The sequence below is a fragment of the Diceros bicornis genome, chromosome 36 (assembly GCF_020826845.1).
Source record: "Diceros bicornis minor isolate mBicDic1 chromosome 36, mDicBic1.mat.cur, whole genome shotgun sequence".
NCBI classification, from domain to species: Eukaryota; Metazoa; Chordata; class Mammalia; order Perissodactyla; family Rhinocerotidae; genus Diceros; species Diceros bicornis.
Window position 1 is genome coordinate 31,291,166 of NC_080775.1, and position 18,316 is coordinate 31,309,481.

At 40.2% G+C, this 18,316-nt stretch overlaps 1 protein-coding gene across 8 annotated transcripts in view; it reads right to left on the minus strand.

Annotated features, from left to right (window-relative positions):
• NRP1 (neuropilin 1) overlaps nucleotides 1-18,316 on the minus strand; it is a 134,280-nt gene that overhangs the window by 21,907 nt on the left and 94,057 nt on the right. For 4 of the 8 annotated variants that reach the window (XM_058532747.1, XM_058532743.1, XM_058532746.1 and 1 more), the window contains exons 8-11: nucleotides 17,777-17,921; nucleotides 9,750-10,081; nucleotides 4,694-4,838; nucleotides 479-583 (exon numbers count right to left, since the gene is read on the minus strand). In XM_058532747.1, coding sequence (XP_058388730.1) covers nucleotides 479-583; nucleotides 4,694-4,838; nucleotides 9,750-10,081; nucleotides 17,777-17,921 — 727 coding nt within the window. The remainder of the gene's footprint in view (nucleotides 1-478; nucleotides 584-4,693; nucleotides 4,839-9,749; nucleotides 10,082-17,776; nucleotides 17,922-18,316) is intronic. The other 4 variants (XM_058532745.1, XM_058532744.1, XM_058532748.1 and 1 more) reach the window with 2 other exon arrangements.

Sequence of the window (18,316 nt, forward strand, 5' to 3'; positions counted from 1 at the left end):
ACTTAAACGCTGCATTTCAAATATAAACCTAATTTCATTAATTAGTTGGATAAAGGATCCACTCAAAAAATTTTATCCTTGTTAGAAAATGAAAATAAACATTCTACAGAGCATGGTTATGTACCATGGTGCATGTGTTATGGTGGAGGGTTGAAAATGAGGATCAGTTTAGCACTTTTAGCCAAGGAGAATGCCTTATTCAATTAAGATAATCCTAGACTTTGGCTCTGAAAATGGCTAAAATTATTGTTTCAAATGGCTGTGGCTATTCAGAACAATCTGTTTACATGGATGACATGAGGAAATGAAGATTCACGTGTTCTGGCAAGGCTGCCTCTATTGCTGGGGCAGCTCTGCCACCACCCTGATGCCCACTGTCATGAGGAGTTATGCAAAGGCAAACAGAGATTCATTAGCTGGTCTCCACTACAACATGAACTGAAATGGCATAGCAATGGGATGAAGATGGTTTCTGCACCTGTGAGCTGGAAGTCATCACCTGTTCCGCTGTGGCAGTTGGCCTGGTCGTCATCACATTCATCCACCAGGTTCCCATTGGGAGTAGTCGGTCCAGCTGTAGGCGCTGAAACAAGATCCAACGATTATTATCTCACACCTCTGAAACGGATTCTCAAGCCTCTGGCTGTTGAATCTGCTAACGCTTTTGCAGAAAACTCTAATCTGTGGTAAGAAGGCCGGGAGCATGGTTTGCCTCTCTTTTAGGAGCTAAATATACTTGGATTTTGCAGAATGCACTGGGGACTGCTTTGTTTTGGTATTTGATCCATATCTGCTGAGTAGAGTTGGCTGCCTTAGCATTTTATACCTTGTTATCTACATAAACATCCTTTTTCTGAAAAGTTCTTGAATTCTCACTGGTTATTTATTCGTGACCCTAGAGTTGAGAACTTTGATGATAGAGATATTGCTTGAACTGTTTTTCCTTTCATTTTCAAGGTGCTAGAAAACTCACTTGTCAGGAATTCTTTTATATTCTGAGTATTTACCAAATTTGCTAAGTTTATATTATAATTTTTTCCCCAAAAGGGAGTCCCAACATTCACTTTTAGTACAATATTGTTCTTTCTTTTAAAAAAAGAGGACTCCATTTCCCTGTAAGTAAGCGTCTCATCTTGTGATCCCTCTCCACAGCAGGTGTCTGGGAGGAGTTGTCTCAGATGTCCTGGGGTCATTTCACCTTCACTCCCAGAGGACTGCATTCCACTGTTGGCAGGTCTTCCCATATCTTTGAGTTTATAGTTGAAAGGTAGCCAACATTAATCAAAGACTGCTTTTGAAGTTCTTTAAATTTAGTTGGGTCTCTTTTTTTTCAGCCTGTTACTCATTTTTGCAGTCTGTTTAATATTTTACAGTTTCCAGCATTACATTTCACTTCACAAGACTTGAGATAATATACGGTTCTCTGGATGTTTGAGAACCAGACAAGATTCTGGGAGTGGGGGCCTGCTCTCTCGTCACTTCTGGCCAGTAGGAATGTGCTGGTAACTGCTGCTTTCTCAACAAAAATCTGACACTATTTGTTATTGTGTGTAAGTACCGAGCCAGAGTTACGACAAATGCAGGAATGTAGCTAGTTTCACTTTCTCAAAAGCCCCAAGCACACAACAATAATAACTAGGAAATCAACACGTACAGATAAGGTACACGCCATTTAGGCATACAATCTTGACTTTGTAAAATGCATACACACACATTCTCGGCTCTATTTATTGCTATCACTGAATCAACAGAATCCTCTCTGGCAATCCAGATGCTTGTTCCCTAAACAGTCCTTGCTCTTGATAATGCGCCACTTTTAAGTATTCTAAACTTTCTATTCATCTTGCAGGTTTTTCTGCATTGTTTATGGTATTTATAAAGGAGGAGTTCCACATTGGAAGGAGCCAAATGTGGTACTTGGATTAAATTGAAAAAAGTAGAAAGTGAATAATTTGGTTTTTTTTTTTGGTGAGGAAGACTGGCCATGAGCTAACATCTGTGCCCATCTTCCTCTACTTTGTATATGGGACACCGCCACAGCATGGCTTGACGAGCGGTGTATAGGTGTGCACCCAGAATCCAAACCTGCGAACCCCAGGCTGCCGAAGCGGAGCGCATGAACTTAACCACTACACCACTGGGCTGGCCCCAAAAAGCAAATAATTTTTATGCCCCAATTGTACTACTTGAAAATATTTTATCTTCTGTGGTTCTCTAATTATTTCTTAAATATAAGTGCTAGCCCAAAATAGATGGACACTCATGGATAGCTGGGTGGTACCTCACCTTATTTCTGTATCCCTTTAGGTATCTCCCATAGAACAACACACAAAGTAGATATTTAGTAAGGGTCTGTTAATTGTTTTAAGGAAGAAGAAAAACATTCCCTTTGACATTACTTTCCCGGATGTTGGTTTCTCATGTGGCTTGGGGCAACTTCCTCATTTTGCGAGTGCTTGGGAACATCTGTAGCAAATCCCTTCACCAACAATTCATACAGAGTTGACACTGGCAAACTGCCACCAGGCTCAGTCTTTTCAACCATCCATTCATTCCACCTCCTAAATCAGTGTTGCTTTCCAGAATCCAGGCTGAAGACCTGCATCAGAGCAGCAGATTCCCTTTTCCACATGATCACATTTCTCAGAAATTCAACTAACATGCCAGCAATTGGTTCAATCTGTCCACCCCTGCTTTTTATTGACATCTTTGCCAAAGTCCTGGCACATGGTCATTCTTGGTCTGCGTGAATAGTGACCAGATAATTCAGAGGTCTGGGACATGACTACAGATATGGAAATAACTACACAATAAAGAATGGGAGATAATGCTCTGCTTTTAAATAAACACATAGAAAAGTAGCTATGAATTATTCAGCAGTATGGTGATTTATAGCTTAAGATTCTTTAGCGCATAAGAAAAGCTTTATGATATTTAATGTGCTCAGGAATGTAATTATATTTGGGTAGTTTAAAACACAAATAATTTTGAAACCACAAGAAGGTGATATTAAAAAGCATTCTTCAAAACAACTATGAGCATATGCTCAATTGATTAACATCTGGGTACCAACAATAGCCATTCTTTGAGCAACCTGGAAAAAGACCTTTATGGGCATGGAAAAGTTGGTATAAAGTTACTCATTTATGCCCAAATCTAAGGCAGATGGGAATTCTAATGCACAAAAGCATTAAATGGTACAATAAGCAGCCATCATATAGTTTTTTCAAACATTCATCTCATTTATTCTATGATTAAAAAATGCAGAGGTGAGTGCAGTTTTGAAGTCAGCATGTGAACCAAATTTGTCCTTGGGGGCAAGAGGGAAAATCCCCCTCTGCCCGTTCTCTTAAGGTTCTTCTGGCTGGCCAAATAATTAAAAGACAGGTTAGCAGGAGAAAATCAAACCAAGTTTAATAACATGTATACATGGAAGAAACCAGGAAAACTGAATTTCTCAACAAAATGGCAGAGATTTTCATCTTAAATACTATCTTCAGCTAAAGACAAAGGAGGATGTTGGGGGTGGGAGAAGTTAGTTATGGGAGATTACCAGAAAAGCACACTAAACAAGAGTAAGATTATTATGCAGATTTAAAGCCTCACCTTCCCCATTGATAAGTTTCTAGAGATGAAGTCATCCCCCCTCTTCCCAGTACAGAGAGGGAGATACCTTTACAAATGGAGATTTCCCTTATAAATGTAAATGTTTGTCTGGCAACTCTTTCCGGGGCCACCTAGAGAATGTGGCCTGGGAAAGACAGAATTTTTGATAAGAGGGGCTTGGTACCTTTCCTATTGTAACATCTATTTTAAATTATATTACAGCCATCATATGATAGTGGCTCTTTGCTGAAACAGGTCTTCTACGTTAAATTCTTTAGCAGTCTAGGGGAGGTCAATGTCCGTCAGAGAAACTAATCGAGGTAAAGAGACATATTTCAGGGTGGTCAATTTTGATCTCCCACATTCTTGATATGACCTTCATATGATAACATAAGTTTATGCAGTAACATCCTTAAATAGACCACACAGTACATTCATATACATTATTTCACATAAAGTTTTGTTTCTCTGCAGAAGCCTAAGAAATTCATCCAAGATAATGTCTTGATATTTCAGTCTGTCAAATGCTGCTTCCTGCTAGTATGTGATGGTAGTCAACACTGCAAACAGAAACTTGGATCAGAAGAGACCTCTAAACAACACGAAAAGTTGAAGGAATTGGTGGTTCCCAGGGGTTGAGGGAGAGGGAAGTAGGGGAAACAGCTTAATGGGTGGGGGGTTTTACTTTGGAGTGATGGAAATGTTTTGGAACTAGATGGAGGTGGTGGTTGCATAAATAATTGTGAATGTATTAAATGCCACTGAAAATTGTTTACTTTAAAGTGGTGAATTTTATGCTATGTGAATTTCACCTCAGTAAATTATTTGTAAAAAAAGTGAAAGGAGATAACCCCAAAGAACCTGAGGAGAGTTATGCCAACAACTAGGACAGAAGCAGGATTGGGAAGGCACCGTTTTGTGGCGTGTGCTAGGATGTTGAGCCTCAAGCACTGGCAGGCACAGAGAGATGCAGGATCACCCAGGGGAAAAGGTGGCAATTTGCAACAGCACCATCAAGGGCATAAATGCATGAAAAAGGAAATAAAAAAACTAGGAAACCAGATGGGACTCTGGAAACTGCAATTACCTTCTACTTCACAGCCCAGCAGCTCCATTCTTAGCCCTAGCCCACCATGAGTGGCTCTCTCAGGGTAGATCCTGATGAATCGTGTGGAAAGAGGTGGAAAAGTCCGTAGCTCAGGTGTATCATAGTTGTTGTTGCCTTCAAAAGACTGTGAAGTATGAAAAACACCAGTTATTAATAAAATCTCCCTTTTAGCAGAAGAGTCTCTCCTTCAAGACTCTTAATAGGGCAGAGAAATCAGGGCTCATGTTACCACTTTGTAGATGGCTGACATTCTGTTCATAAATGAGAAAGGAAAAAAACAATTAAACTTTCTCTAAGAAGTGACAGATGTCATTTCTCAGAAACTTTGGAGCATACACTGAGGCTATACCAGAAGATGAGGATTTATTGAGACACGTTTTTAAATAATATGCTGATGTGCCTGGGAGAAATGACACTTTTACCACCTCTTTGAGGTGGAGGAAGATAACTCAGGAAGAGAAGTCAACATTTTTCAGAGCTTATAATAGATGCCACATTTTCAGTAACTACTCCTGTTACATTCTCTTCAATGAGCGGGTCCTAGTTTTGCTAAAAGTTGGTCCTCTAGAAGAAGGAGGAATTAAATTCCTGAAGTAAGAAATAGTAAATTTAATGTAGGGCAAATGCTGTTTAGTCAAGAACTTGGGTTACTCCAACCCACTGAAATTGCTATGTACTTAAGCAGTACCACCAGGTGGAGGCATGTGTGGATAAAAGACCTTCTCATCTCAGGAAAGTACCAAGGGTTCTGTTAAGTGATGTTATGATGCCTGGTTGAATTTGGGTATGAGTCGGCACTTCTTTTTGAAGCTCATTCCTAACTTGAAGTCACTGTGACATTCTTCATGAGCTAGGCTGCTGCTGGATTATTTTATTTCCCTTTTTACACTGTCAGGAAGGTCAAAATCCTTGAGTGGAATTGTAAGAAAATGGAGAAATGATTAGGCCTGTTTTCTTTTTCAAGAAATTGGTAAGCCTCCCTATATCCTCTTCTTCCAACATCATTCTTAATCCTGTCCAGAATGGGAGGAGGGGCGGGGGATTAGAAAAATCACATTGCCTTATCACTGGGAGTATCCTTTTATATATCAAACATCATATGATGTTTACTGGTGCAAGGCAATGTTCTAAGTGCTTAACATATATTAATTCATTTAATCTTCAAGACAACTCCATGAAATAGGTTTTATCATTACCCTCATACCTTCATTTTAACAATGAGGCACAGAGAGGTCAAGAAATTTTCCCATGGCCATATGTATAGTAAGTGGCAGAGCCAGGATTCAAACCTAGGCAATCTTAACTGGTGCCCTTTACCACACTATGATACCTCTGCCCTTAGAAATAACATAGCCTAATCTCCTCATTTTAATAGATGAAAACACTGAAGTTCAGGAAACTGAGGTCTATGCCCAAGGCCGCACATTTAGTTTCATTAATTTTTCTTTAAATGCACTGCAATTTGGACTACCAAACCCGGATTGAGTGGATGGCCAGCCCCAGGCCGTGTCAGTCTGGAGTGGCACCCACGCCCAATAGCTGGGTCAAGACGTCATAAACCAGCCACAGATGCGATCACTCAGTGGTGGAAATATCATGACCAAATGGAGGACACACATAAGAGAAGATAGGTTGGGTAGGTTGTGACATAACCAGAGGTTTTCTGAGTTCTAGACATAAACTAATTGCTCTTTTCTCACTCAGAAAAGTCCCCAGGAATCTAAAAGTAAGTGGCTAACATAGGCCTGCTTCTCCCAATTAAAGTTTCCTTCTATTCTTTTCAAGAGTAAATTCACTATTGGCATTTGACACTCTTGATAGAACTGCAGTTGCTGCCAGCAATTGAGAATCTGACACATATTATTGTCAGGCTCAGTTAAGTGTCATCACTAAGATACTAATTATAATGAAAATAGTATTACTACACATGTAAGTTCTGTCTGCATTAACATAGCTCCAACAATCATAGGAGAAAATCACTTATATCTATGGAATCCCAAGCTCTTTTCCTAAATTAGCACAACGTGAATACGTTATAAAAGCTGTCAGTGATGAACTGGGAAGAATATTAGCAATGAAGAGCCATGTGGAACTAGGCTAACTTTGCTAACAATGAAACTGTTTATGAAATAATTTTGCGTCCTTTTACTAATCACGTTTTTGAAGAAGAAGGCTTTGAGTGTTTAGATCTATCTGCTCCTGAAAAGTCTGGAAAGTCTAGTTAATTGAAAGACTCTGATATACCTTGTCCATCATGCACTATTTGAGGGTAGGAAGTGAGGAGAGGGCATAGAGGATTTTAAATCCATCAAAGTGCTGTTTTATTTCACAAAACAGAGTACTTGTTTTTTTGTTGTTATTGGTGCCATGGATTCCGATTCTTAGCACCCTGTGGACAACAGAGGCGAACCTGCCCGGTCTCTGTGCCATCCTCTCACCTTCCGGTAGTACATCAGCCAATGCTCTGCTGCTATTCACAGGGTTTCCATGGCCCACTTTTTTGAAAGTGGGTGCCCAGGACCTTCTTCTTGGTCTGGCTCATTATGGAAGCTCCGCTGAAACCTGTCCACCATGGGTGACCCTGCTGGTATTTGAAATCCTGGTAGCAGAGCTTTCAGCATCACAGCAACACGCAGCCACCACAGTGTGACAACTGACAGATGGGTGGTGTGGTTCCCTGACCAGGAAACGAACCTGGGCCTTGCTGGTGAGAGCGAGGAATCTTAACCACTAGACTACCAGGGCTGGCCATACTCATATGACTGTTACATAAAAGGCACTTGGCATCCTAAGCAGGTAACCTTCACTTGTAAGTTTAAACATAGTATATTTTAAATATCTTTATACAATTTAGAAATACGTACAGCTCCTAAATTGAAGGTGTTACCAGTTTCCTTTTTCATCTTAAAGATTTTATTTCTGGGGAAGGATATGTTAGAAATCATAGATTAGGCTTTATATAAACAATTTAGAAGCTTTATGGTTTTAAATGTCATAGGAAGATGACAATGATTGATAGATTCATATTTTAGGAAGAAAATCTAACACATTCAATCAATCTTGAATGTAGTTTTTTGTTAAAATTGAAAACCGTGTGCTGGCTTCTGTGGACTTCTCTATGCAATGAACTACAGTCGAGTGAGAGCTTCAGACTTGACTGCAGACGTGTGGACTCGATAACAAAGACGGGGAAGCATCCGATGTATCCTATCCAAAGCATATGGTGATTTGTTTTCTTTCTCTCTGAGCACCCTAGTGATGAAGAACATGTCACAACAGCACGCACTGCCATGTGACAGCAGCTCCAGGAAGTTGTTGATTTGCAGCATATTCACACTTGGTGATAAAGTCACAGGCTCCCTACGCCTCAGAACTCAGAAAACATTGGCTTTTAGGGGAACTCCCGTTTCTGATATTTATTTTACTTTTTCTTTCACCAAAACAAGAGGGGCGGGCATAAAAAGGGAAAATGAAATGAACACAAGAAAGAAAGTAGCTGCAAGTAGATTACAAACACAGTAGAAAGGTGGTAGAAAGCACCAGTTAACTAGGGGAGAGACGGGAGAGGAATTCTTACACTTCCGACCACATGGGCCCTGTCGGTGGCGCCACACCGCTGCTGACCCGCAGCCCGTGGGGGACGGGGCAGTCTCTGCAGAGCCCCACATCTGGACAGAGGGAGCTGGCGGCACCACCCGGCTTTTGTTTCCTGCCTGCAACGCCTTTGGCCTGAGGCGCTATATTAAGCCACATTCCCACAGTCGCTCAGAGTGGGAGCGAGGATAATGTTCCCTCCAATGAGCTAAATCTTTTCACAAAAGGAGCAAGTCCTGAACAAAGCAGGGATGGAGGGGCTGGACCGAAAGGCCAATTGTGTTGGTGTGAGAAGTATCATCAGCAGACTGTGGGTTGTGACTTATTTAATCTCAAACCAGCTGCCAGGCCACTCAGCATACTCCTGGGCATCCTTTCCTAGTTGGTGTTGTGTGCTCAGAGAATGCAAATAAATTTAACCAACAGCCTAAGCAAAACACCATCACTAAAGAATATCTGTTTGGTTAAAAAAATTATACCACATGTTTTGGTGAATGTTGGAATATTTCTCCTTTCACTGTATCATCAAGAACCAACTGCACTTTAAAAGGTTCCAGTGCATAAAAAATATCCTTAAGCATTATTCACAAATAACCAAAAGGCAGAAGCAACGAAAGTGTCCATAGTAGATGAATGATACACAAAATGTGCTATGTGCATACAACAGAATATTATTCAGCCTTAAAAAGGAATGAGATCCCAACACATGCTACAAGATGGGTGAATCTTGAGGACATCATGCCAAGTGAAATAAGCCAGTCACAGAAGCACAGCTATTGTATGATTCCACTCATATGAGGCTCCTAGAGAAGGCAAATTCATAGAGATAGAAAGTAGAATTCTGGTTGCCAGGAGCTGGGGGAGAGGGAGATGGGATTTATTGCTTAGTGGGCACAGTTTCAGTTTTGCAAGATGACGAAGTTCTGGAGATGGGTTGCACAACAATGTGAATGTACTTAAAACTACTGAACTGTACACCTAAAAAGGTTAAGATGGTAATTCTGTAATGTGTGTTTCACCACAATTAAAAATAAAAAAAATAGAAATACACTTCAAGGAGGGATGGGTGAGAGAAGGGGAAAAGGAAAAGGGTGGGGGCCTGAGAGATTGGGATCTGCAGGGAGACTGAGTTCCTACGGGTTGTGCTGTCAGCCGCCGGCCCCCCTCACGGCTGCCCCGTCTCCCCGCGCCCCCCACAGGGAGGGAAAGGCGACCGGTACGCGGCTCTTTTCCGGGCTTGTCTCGGCCACCATTCCGGCTCCCCATCCCTGCCTGCCCTAGAGTCGGATCTCACTGACACCGTCACACACCTCCACTGATCCCACAGCTGAAAGGAAATAAGAAGTCGCGCTTCCTCAGGAAAATGCTGGAGGTCCTTGATGTGAGTCAAGGACGTGAGGAAGCACTTCCTCCCAGGCAGGCGCTCCGCTCTGGACCTCACCTTCGCCTTGCGCTTGCCGTCGTCCATGATCATCTTCCAGTCCGAGCCGTTGTTGCTGTATCCGATCTTGAATTTCCTCATGAACACCTTGTTCTCCCGGTGCTTCCCCCCCTGAACGATGATGCCCCTCACAATCTTCTCCTCCCCCAGGTCCACCTGGAGCCACTCGTTTGCGTACGGGTGAGGCGCGGGCGGCAGGGCCCAGCCAGAGCGACTGGTGACCAGGCGAATATTTTCAGGCATCCAGTTTCTGTCCCCTTGGTTCGAGGCTGTAATCTGGGAGTCAGAAATAAGTCCAGACACCATACCCAACATTCCAGAGCAAGGGTAATCTAGAGAGTGGAACGAAATAGATCATGTGAAATGGTTTTCAAGAACTCTCCATGCTTAGAAAGAGAATACAACATATTGAATAAAAACACTGTCTGTACCCATTCATACACATTTTTAAATCTCTAGACTCTTTGACATTAAACTAGAGCCTTGGCTCCCTCAAACCTTTCTCCTATTCCTTCAGAATTTCCCTCCCTGCACTCATATTCCAATAAAGAAAATCTTCAATGAGAACATACATTTCCCTCTTTTTTAGTTCTTTCAAGTTTAATGTCAAACTCTTGATGTTCTAGTCCCTTTGGTGTCAAGAAGTTATCCCTCGATGAAGTGTAGGCCCTGCCCAATAGTGGTTCAGATTATGATAATTGGACATATATAAATCAATAATTCCAACAGCAAGAAAGTTGCTAAACAAAGGTAAAAAGAAGGTGATGAGGAGGTGAAGAGAATGAACATGCTTGACTCAGTCTGAAGAGGTGAGAGGGGCCTCCTGGGGGCAGGTATTGGGACTGAGTCTTGAAGGAGAGTGCCCATCACCCCCGCAGGCGCCCTCCCCACCCCTACTTCTAACTGCATCAGGAACTTTCCATGCGAATATCCCGTTGTCCTCTCAAAGGTACCATGTCCAAACTGAAACAGCCCTTTCCCCTGGACACTGAATCCTTTTACTGAGCTCTGTATTTTAATCCGTGGCATCACCCATCACCTAGTTCCTGCCTCGTCATCTTGTCTTTCCCTATTTTATATTTTCCATTTCTGTTCTACTACCAAATCCTGTCATGTTTTCTTAAAAAAAAAAGATATCTTGGACTTGCCTTGCAGTCTCCACTTCCTTGGGCATAATCATGGTCTGAGCACTCATGGCCAGGGTGCTAAATGCTCTCTGGGTTGGCCTCCCAGACCCCAGTTTTGAATCTACACTGCACATAACTGCCATACAACTTTTCATAAAATTTTGTTTTTGCAATGTCATTCTTATGCTCAAAAATATTCATTGCTAAATAAAATAAGCCAGACAAATATTGTGTAATTCCACTGATATGGGGTACCTAGAACAGTCAGAGAGACAGAAAGTAGAGTGGTGGTTGCCAGGGGCTGGAGGGAGGCGGAATGAGGAGTTAGTGTTTAATGGGTTCAGTTTCAGTTTGGGAAGATAAAAAGTTCTGGAGATGGATAGTGGTGATGATTGCACAATAAAGTGATTGTACTTAGTGCAACTGAAGTTTACACTTAAAAATGGTAAAAGTGTAAACTTTATGTTATGTGAATTTTACCACAATAATAAAAGAGAGAGATTTTTAAGAAATTTCCATGTCTCTCCATTATTTATAGGATGATATCAAAAGTCTCTCTCTGGCTTTCAAGACTCTCATTTTGGTTTCACCCTATTATCTAATTTTATGTCTTATTACTGACAGTATATTCCAGTTAATCCACTTTCTTCTTATATACCATAGATATAATTCTCATCATTGCCTTTGCTTAAAATGTTCCTGCCACCCTCTATCCTCCTGTTAACAGAGGTAAGTTCTGCCCAAACTTTAAAACCCAGCTTAAGACTCTTCACAAAAACTTCTCAAATGACTCTAGCCTTTCTTTGGAGCTTTCCCTTCTCAGAAATAGGATTGCATGAACAGGACACAGCACAGAGTTTAGCATTAAAGCGTTCTCTCCATGTTTTAAGATGGGGTGTCTTGTATCCACAGCTAGATTATAAATTCTTCAAAGGCAATGAACAGCATCATAGATCTTTTCATATCTTCTACGGCCTAAGTAGCTTCTGAACCAAGGAGAGTATCAATAATTGATTACTTGATTGGTGCTTAATAACAAAATGTGCAACACTTCAATTATTCTCCTTTCAAAATTGTACGTCTCAAGCAAGGACATGCACAGGAGTGATAACCTGTTTTTCTTTGAAACAACTCAATTCTGCATAATATAATCAAAATTTTGCCTAAAAATATAACCATCCTAAGTGAGAGGTATGTATCCAATGTAATTAAACCCTGTCCATGTTATCAGCTGAACCTTAAGAATTAATTGCTCAGACACGTTCCACTTGAGTTGTACAGTTCCGATCATGTCACTTCTTCACTCAAACAGTCAGTGCCTGCTCGCCTAGGAATTATGCATGTGCTTTCAACCTAGCATGCCAGGCCTTCCGTATCAGGTCCTTGCAAGGCCTCTCCTCACTTACCCCTTTGGCTAGAGGCAACTGAAATGAAGAACTTCCTCACCTGGAGGTAGGGGATAGGGGTTGAGGGAGTTGGGGCGGTGGGTGGTAGGGGAGACTTCCTCTCATTCTGTTCCCTCCACGAGGAATTCCCCAACATCCTGCCCTTCCCACTATCTAAACCATTTAAAATCTTGACTCATTTTCGAATGCTACTTCATTTATTCAGTTTTCCTGATCTCTCCAACTAGACGTGGTTTTCCTTTTCTGGGAGTCTTCATGACACTTCATCCACATTTCTCATATATTGACGACCATATTCGGTTCCTTGGATTGCTGCTATATGCCTCCCCAGATTTTAAGTTCTTTGAGGGCACAAGCCACGTTATATATAAAAATTTTCTATGCCTCCCTGCGCCCTGCTTTATACATAGTGTTTGCTCAACAAATATTTGTTGAATGAATCAACTTATTAACACAATAAAAGGCAGCTGTCATTTTTCCCAAGCACCCTTTCCTGTAATTCAGCCACAGTATTTGCTCCAGACTGGGATCTGGAAACCAAGAATAAATTTAAAGGGGATTAAAAAAAGATTCACAAAAACTATTTTACTGAGGGACTATGAAATTATAGTGTTAAAAATAGAAGTCGCATTTTTGGTCACTGTGGTCACACCTGACTGATTCAAAACCAGTTTTTATAAAGAAAATGTTTAGCTGGTAATGAAGACCAGATGTTACTATTTGGAGAAAAACACAATTACCTTGAATATTGTAAGGAGCACAGAACCTTTACCAGATTGATGTCCTCTCTCTAATGCAGAGCTGGCTGGGGCACAGTTTACATATTGACACACCTAGTGGTCCCCTGCCCCATTCAGCCAACACGTCCATAATGCACAGTTAGACTGTCATTCCTTCTGTATGTCTGCCTCATCCAAAAAGACTGATGAGGATTTGCCTTTGACTGAAAACTATGTGACTCTTTTAGCAATGATTAGGAGAAAAATTATATTAGCAGTCTAAGGTTTGGATAAGATGCTAGGATCTAACTCTGTTCCTCCATAGTAGGCTGGCTCAGATGAGTGTTAGCCTGGCTATATGTCAAATCTTTTGGAAATAGTGTTGTCAGATTTAGCAAACAATCAAACAAAGACAACAGGACAAGATCAAAGAAGCCCAATTAAATTAAAATTTCAGATAAAAAATGAATAATTTTTTAGTATAAATATGCCCAATTTTGCATGGGACATACTTATACTAAAAAATTATTCAGAGCCAGCCTTAATGACCTAGTGGTTAAAGTTCGGCGTTCTCCGCTTCAACGGGGTTCAGTTCCCTGTCACAGAACCACACCACTCGTCTGTCAGTAGCCATGCTGTGGTGGCAGCTCATACAGAAGAACTAGAAGGACTCACAACTGGAATACACGACTATATACTGGGGCTTTGGGGAGGGAAAAAAAAAAAAGAGAAAGATTGGCAACAGATGTTAGCTCAGGGAGAATCTTTCTCAGCAAAAAAAAAAAAAAAACTCTAATGTTAAAAAAAAGAAAAAAATTATGTTATTTAATTTGCATAAAATTTAACTAGACATTCTGTATTTTCCCTGGCAACCCTGTTTGCAAAGCTTACAACCAGTCCTGGGAGGGAGAGATGAGTTCTGTGATGGGGGATCGAGGTGGTTATTTTCATTGATACTATTTTACAATAAAATCTCTGTACTCAGCTTTAATGGAAAAACAGATATACTGGTAAATCAAATACTCAGTTGACCAATTTTCAAAGAAGGAGAAGGTAATAACTGCATTTGATGGGAGAACCTGAGTGAGCATAATTTAATCTTCCCTTGATGACTCAGAAGGTACCTCTGGATGTTGTAGTGCTTGAGATCATCACTGTGAACTTGGATTAACACAGGAGCACGCTGATGTGTGCAGAAGCACCAGTTACAGACTTCCCGTTAACAAATACAAGTCAACCGAGTTCGCAGTGTATTCTCATATATCACACAGTCACCAATTTCCATCTCTGCCAAAATGATGAAGCCTGGTTTGTCAAAATAATGAAAATGTTCCTTTGTCAATCACCAATAAGGCAGAAACCTTTGCTCTAATCTTGTTTTCTTTACATCTCTATATGGTGACACAAAATTGTATACTCTGCATTTTCCAGGATTATGTATTTCTAAAAAATACTTTCTGAATATAAGAATTAAGTTAAAATTGGGGGCTCTGGAGACTTTGGAAGTCAAGTGATGTATTCACATGGTAACTTTTAATTCAATAGCTTTTTAAAAATCCAGATTGAGTTGGGACATGCCTACTCAAGAGAAAAGGGTAGAATTTTGAGATCCATGACGTGTTTGTCAGAAGGCCTGGATAAAACTGCAATTCATTCATTCATTCAAAAATAAGTGCATGGAGTATTTATTATGCTCCAAGTACACAGGGCACAATAGGAAATAAGGCAAACATGGCCCCGCTCTCATGGATCTTCCAGTTCAGCAGAAATTCCTGTTCTTTTAATAGTCTCCACTCTGAGGGGACCACGGCCTCTAAAAGAAGAAAATTATCTGCTTCTGGTACCAAGAAGAAAACCCTGATATCACTGTCTCATTAGAGGCTCTGCTTGCTGGAGCATATTCTAGGTTCAATTTATTGAGTACTGTTCACTTTACTGGGTACCATTTAGTGAGCACTTACTCTAAGCCAGGTGTGTTACAAATATTCTTTCATTTAACCCTCATTACAGCTGAATATCTTACTGACCAGGAAATGGAGATCAGAGTGACCAAATGTCTTGCTCATGGTTACACATTGATCAAGTGGACGGTCCAGACTGAAGCCTAGACATATCTGTCCATGTGACCATCATCATAACATGCTGGCCTCTCCAAAAACCTGCCATGATCAGTTATTTGGAGACTGTAGTTATCTTACAAGAGAGAAGGTATCTAAAATATATCAGGGGTCATGATTAAAAGACGAGCACTATGAGCCTAAAAGCAGTATCCTATTTGAAAAAAAAATACTTAAAATAATTGTAAAAGAGAATATGCATGAAAATATCAGAATATGCTATTTTAGACATCTATGTTTAAATAACTAGGTCATGTAACTATTTTTAATAATCCAATAAATTATTTGCCTTTGTTACATATGAAGACTCACACTCTTAGAATTAACTGTCTGGGAAATTCTTGTGAAAATGAAAAAGAGCAGTTTAGGTTTAAGTAAGTATTTTATTTAACTAAAAGGAGAGCCTGGCAATTCAGAGTTCAGACTAACACGTTTGGAATCTTTATGAAATTTACCTCACTTTTTTTTTTGGTACAGTGACATGAAATTAGGTTGGAGGAAAAGGCCAGAAATTTCCACCCTGACATCAAATGGCCTTGTTTCTATGAATTTATGGGTAGCTTCTCTAATTTGTAATGCTCTGAAAATGACCTAGAACTTTCTCTTATGTAATTGCTGATTAAAAATAAAGCCAAGGTTATATCTAACTTTTCAGTGTCCTTTCTTCCTCCAAACGCCTCTCCACCCAATTCCTGCTTCCAAGTCTTAGATCCTAAAACAATAAACAAGTCTTTCTCTAGGATGGTAATAAACAAAATTTTGGTAAGAAATCAGATATCAATTTTTAGTTTCCAAAATGGACTGTACTGTAAACAAGTATAGTTTTTTTCTCCTTAGTTAGCTCTTCTCCAAGTTGTTTGTAATTTCATGGAAAATTGCCCAGGTGATTTTTTTTTTTTCCTTCAAAAGTCAGTAGTTTCATTCTCTAAAAATAATTATACTAAAGATGATAAAAATAAAAACAATAGTGTTGGCATTCATGGAATGAAAAAGTCAATGCCCCAATATGCATACTAACATAATATTAAAAAATAGTTCATAGACTTTTGAAAGTTGTTCACTTTTAAATACTTTTTGGTGAATCAGTTGCTGATTCTGTTCGTGAACTTTTAAGCTTATTCTGAAGGTTACGTTGTACTGCCTTTTTTTTTCTGAGGAAGATTCTCCCTGAGCTAACATCTGTTGCCAATCCTCTGTTTTTGCTGAGGAAGATTGTCACTGAGCTAACATCTGTGCCAATCTTCTACTTTACATGTGGGACACCACTACAGGATGGCTGGTGAGTGGAGTAGGTCTGTGCCTGGGATCCAAACCACAAACCTGGGCCGCCGAGGTGGAGCACACAGAACTTTAACCACTTGGCCACGGGACTGGGCCCTGCCTTTTTTTTTTTTTAAAGAAAATTGCAATGTATTTGGTTAAATGGAAAGGAATTCTAATTAGACTACTGTTTACTTCAGAATACAGAGTAGTCATATAGCAAGACCAGTGGTCTTGCTATGGTACTGATCACCATAGAAATACAGAGAGAATAACAGTCAGGACCATTCTTTTCCTTCCAGCTCTGTCCTGACCTGGCCCTAATCTCTTAGTATCATACCTTCTTCATCTCTCAAATGGGTATAATCCATCTACTCATTGCAAATTTAACAGAGACTTTTAAAACCCTATTAGTGTCAGAAGAAACAAACTAAAAAACTAGAAACATTGATAAATTGATATCTACTGTTAGTACAGTGGCCCTCTGTATCAGTGGGTTCCATGTCTGTGGATTCAACCAACCACCGATGGAAAGGCCTACAATGCTTGCGTCTGTACTGAATACATACAGACTTTTTTTCCTTGTCATTATTCTGTAAACAATAGAGTGTAACAACTATTTACATAGCATTTACATTGTATTAGGTATTATAAGTCATCTAGAGATGACTTGAAGAATACAAGAGGATTATATGCAAGTAGCCATTTTTATAAGGGACTTGAGTTTCCATGGATTTTGGTATCTGTGGGAGTCCTGGAACCAATCCCCTGAGCTTAATGAGGGAGGACTGTATATTCATTCAACAAAAGGTAGGTATATATTGAGACAAAACTGAAGAGAAAGTTGTCCGGGTAGATAGTGAGTAAAAGAAGAAATTCTCATAAGTTAAACTCCTCCTTATCTGTAGCCAACAGGGCCACCTCGAGACTTCAAAATTAAGAAGATAAAGCAGCGGAAGAACATTTCATACTACAGTTATTTACTGTAAATCTAAGTACCAGGCAGTGTGCTGAGCTCCCAGGAGACAAGGACGGAAGGCAGGTGCTGTCGTCATGGATCTCACTGTCTAGTGGAAAGGCACCACTTCCAAATCTACCACTCGCCAGCTGTGCCAAGTGCTCCATATCCACGCGCTAACCCATCGTCACAGCAACCCTGCCTGGTGTACACCGTTAGGACTGTTTCCGGGTGAGATAACTAAGGTTTTGAAAGGCACTAAATTGCCCAAAGAAATAAGCTAGTGAGAGAGCAAGTCAGATTTAAACTCAGATTCGTCTAAATCCAAAGGGTGTGCTCTTAGCTACCGAATGAAAATGACGGCATTTATACAAGTTACTCTCCCTGTATTGAAAAGTCTACACAAATCAAAACTAGGCAATCTTCAGGCTGGAGCTCACCTGTCATCTTGCAGCCGTACACTTCAAATCTCAATGATATGCCCGTCTCCCAAGTCATAGGTTTGATTCGGACAAATCGAGTGATCAGTGGTTTGGGGAAAACTCCAAGCACAACATCTGTGGGGTTGGTGTTCCCCTGAAAGATCTACAGGGAAAAAGGAAGGGCCTTTTAATAACAGCCTGTTTGGATTCAAAACAAATCCAAAAATATGTCTTTATAAATTCTTGTACAAATTATTTACAATTTCAGTATTGTCTATCAAGGTTGAGGTGGCATTAAGAACATCGTCATTATTTTTCCAAATGATGGCAATCGGAAAGGAGGATGTCTAATATAGAATGTTGTCCTCATCATCTATTCAATTTTCTGAGTGGCTAGAGCCTCCAAAAGCACTATTACAAGGATAACATTGGTTAACGAATATGTGCTATTACCTAAAAAAGTGGGAAATTATTACTTTATCATAAGGACCTACAGAATACCACAGACATTTCACGGGAACTCTCACTATTTTACATTCCCAGGAACCCCCGGAAGGA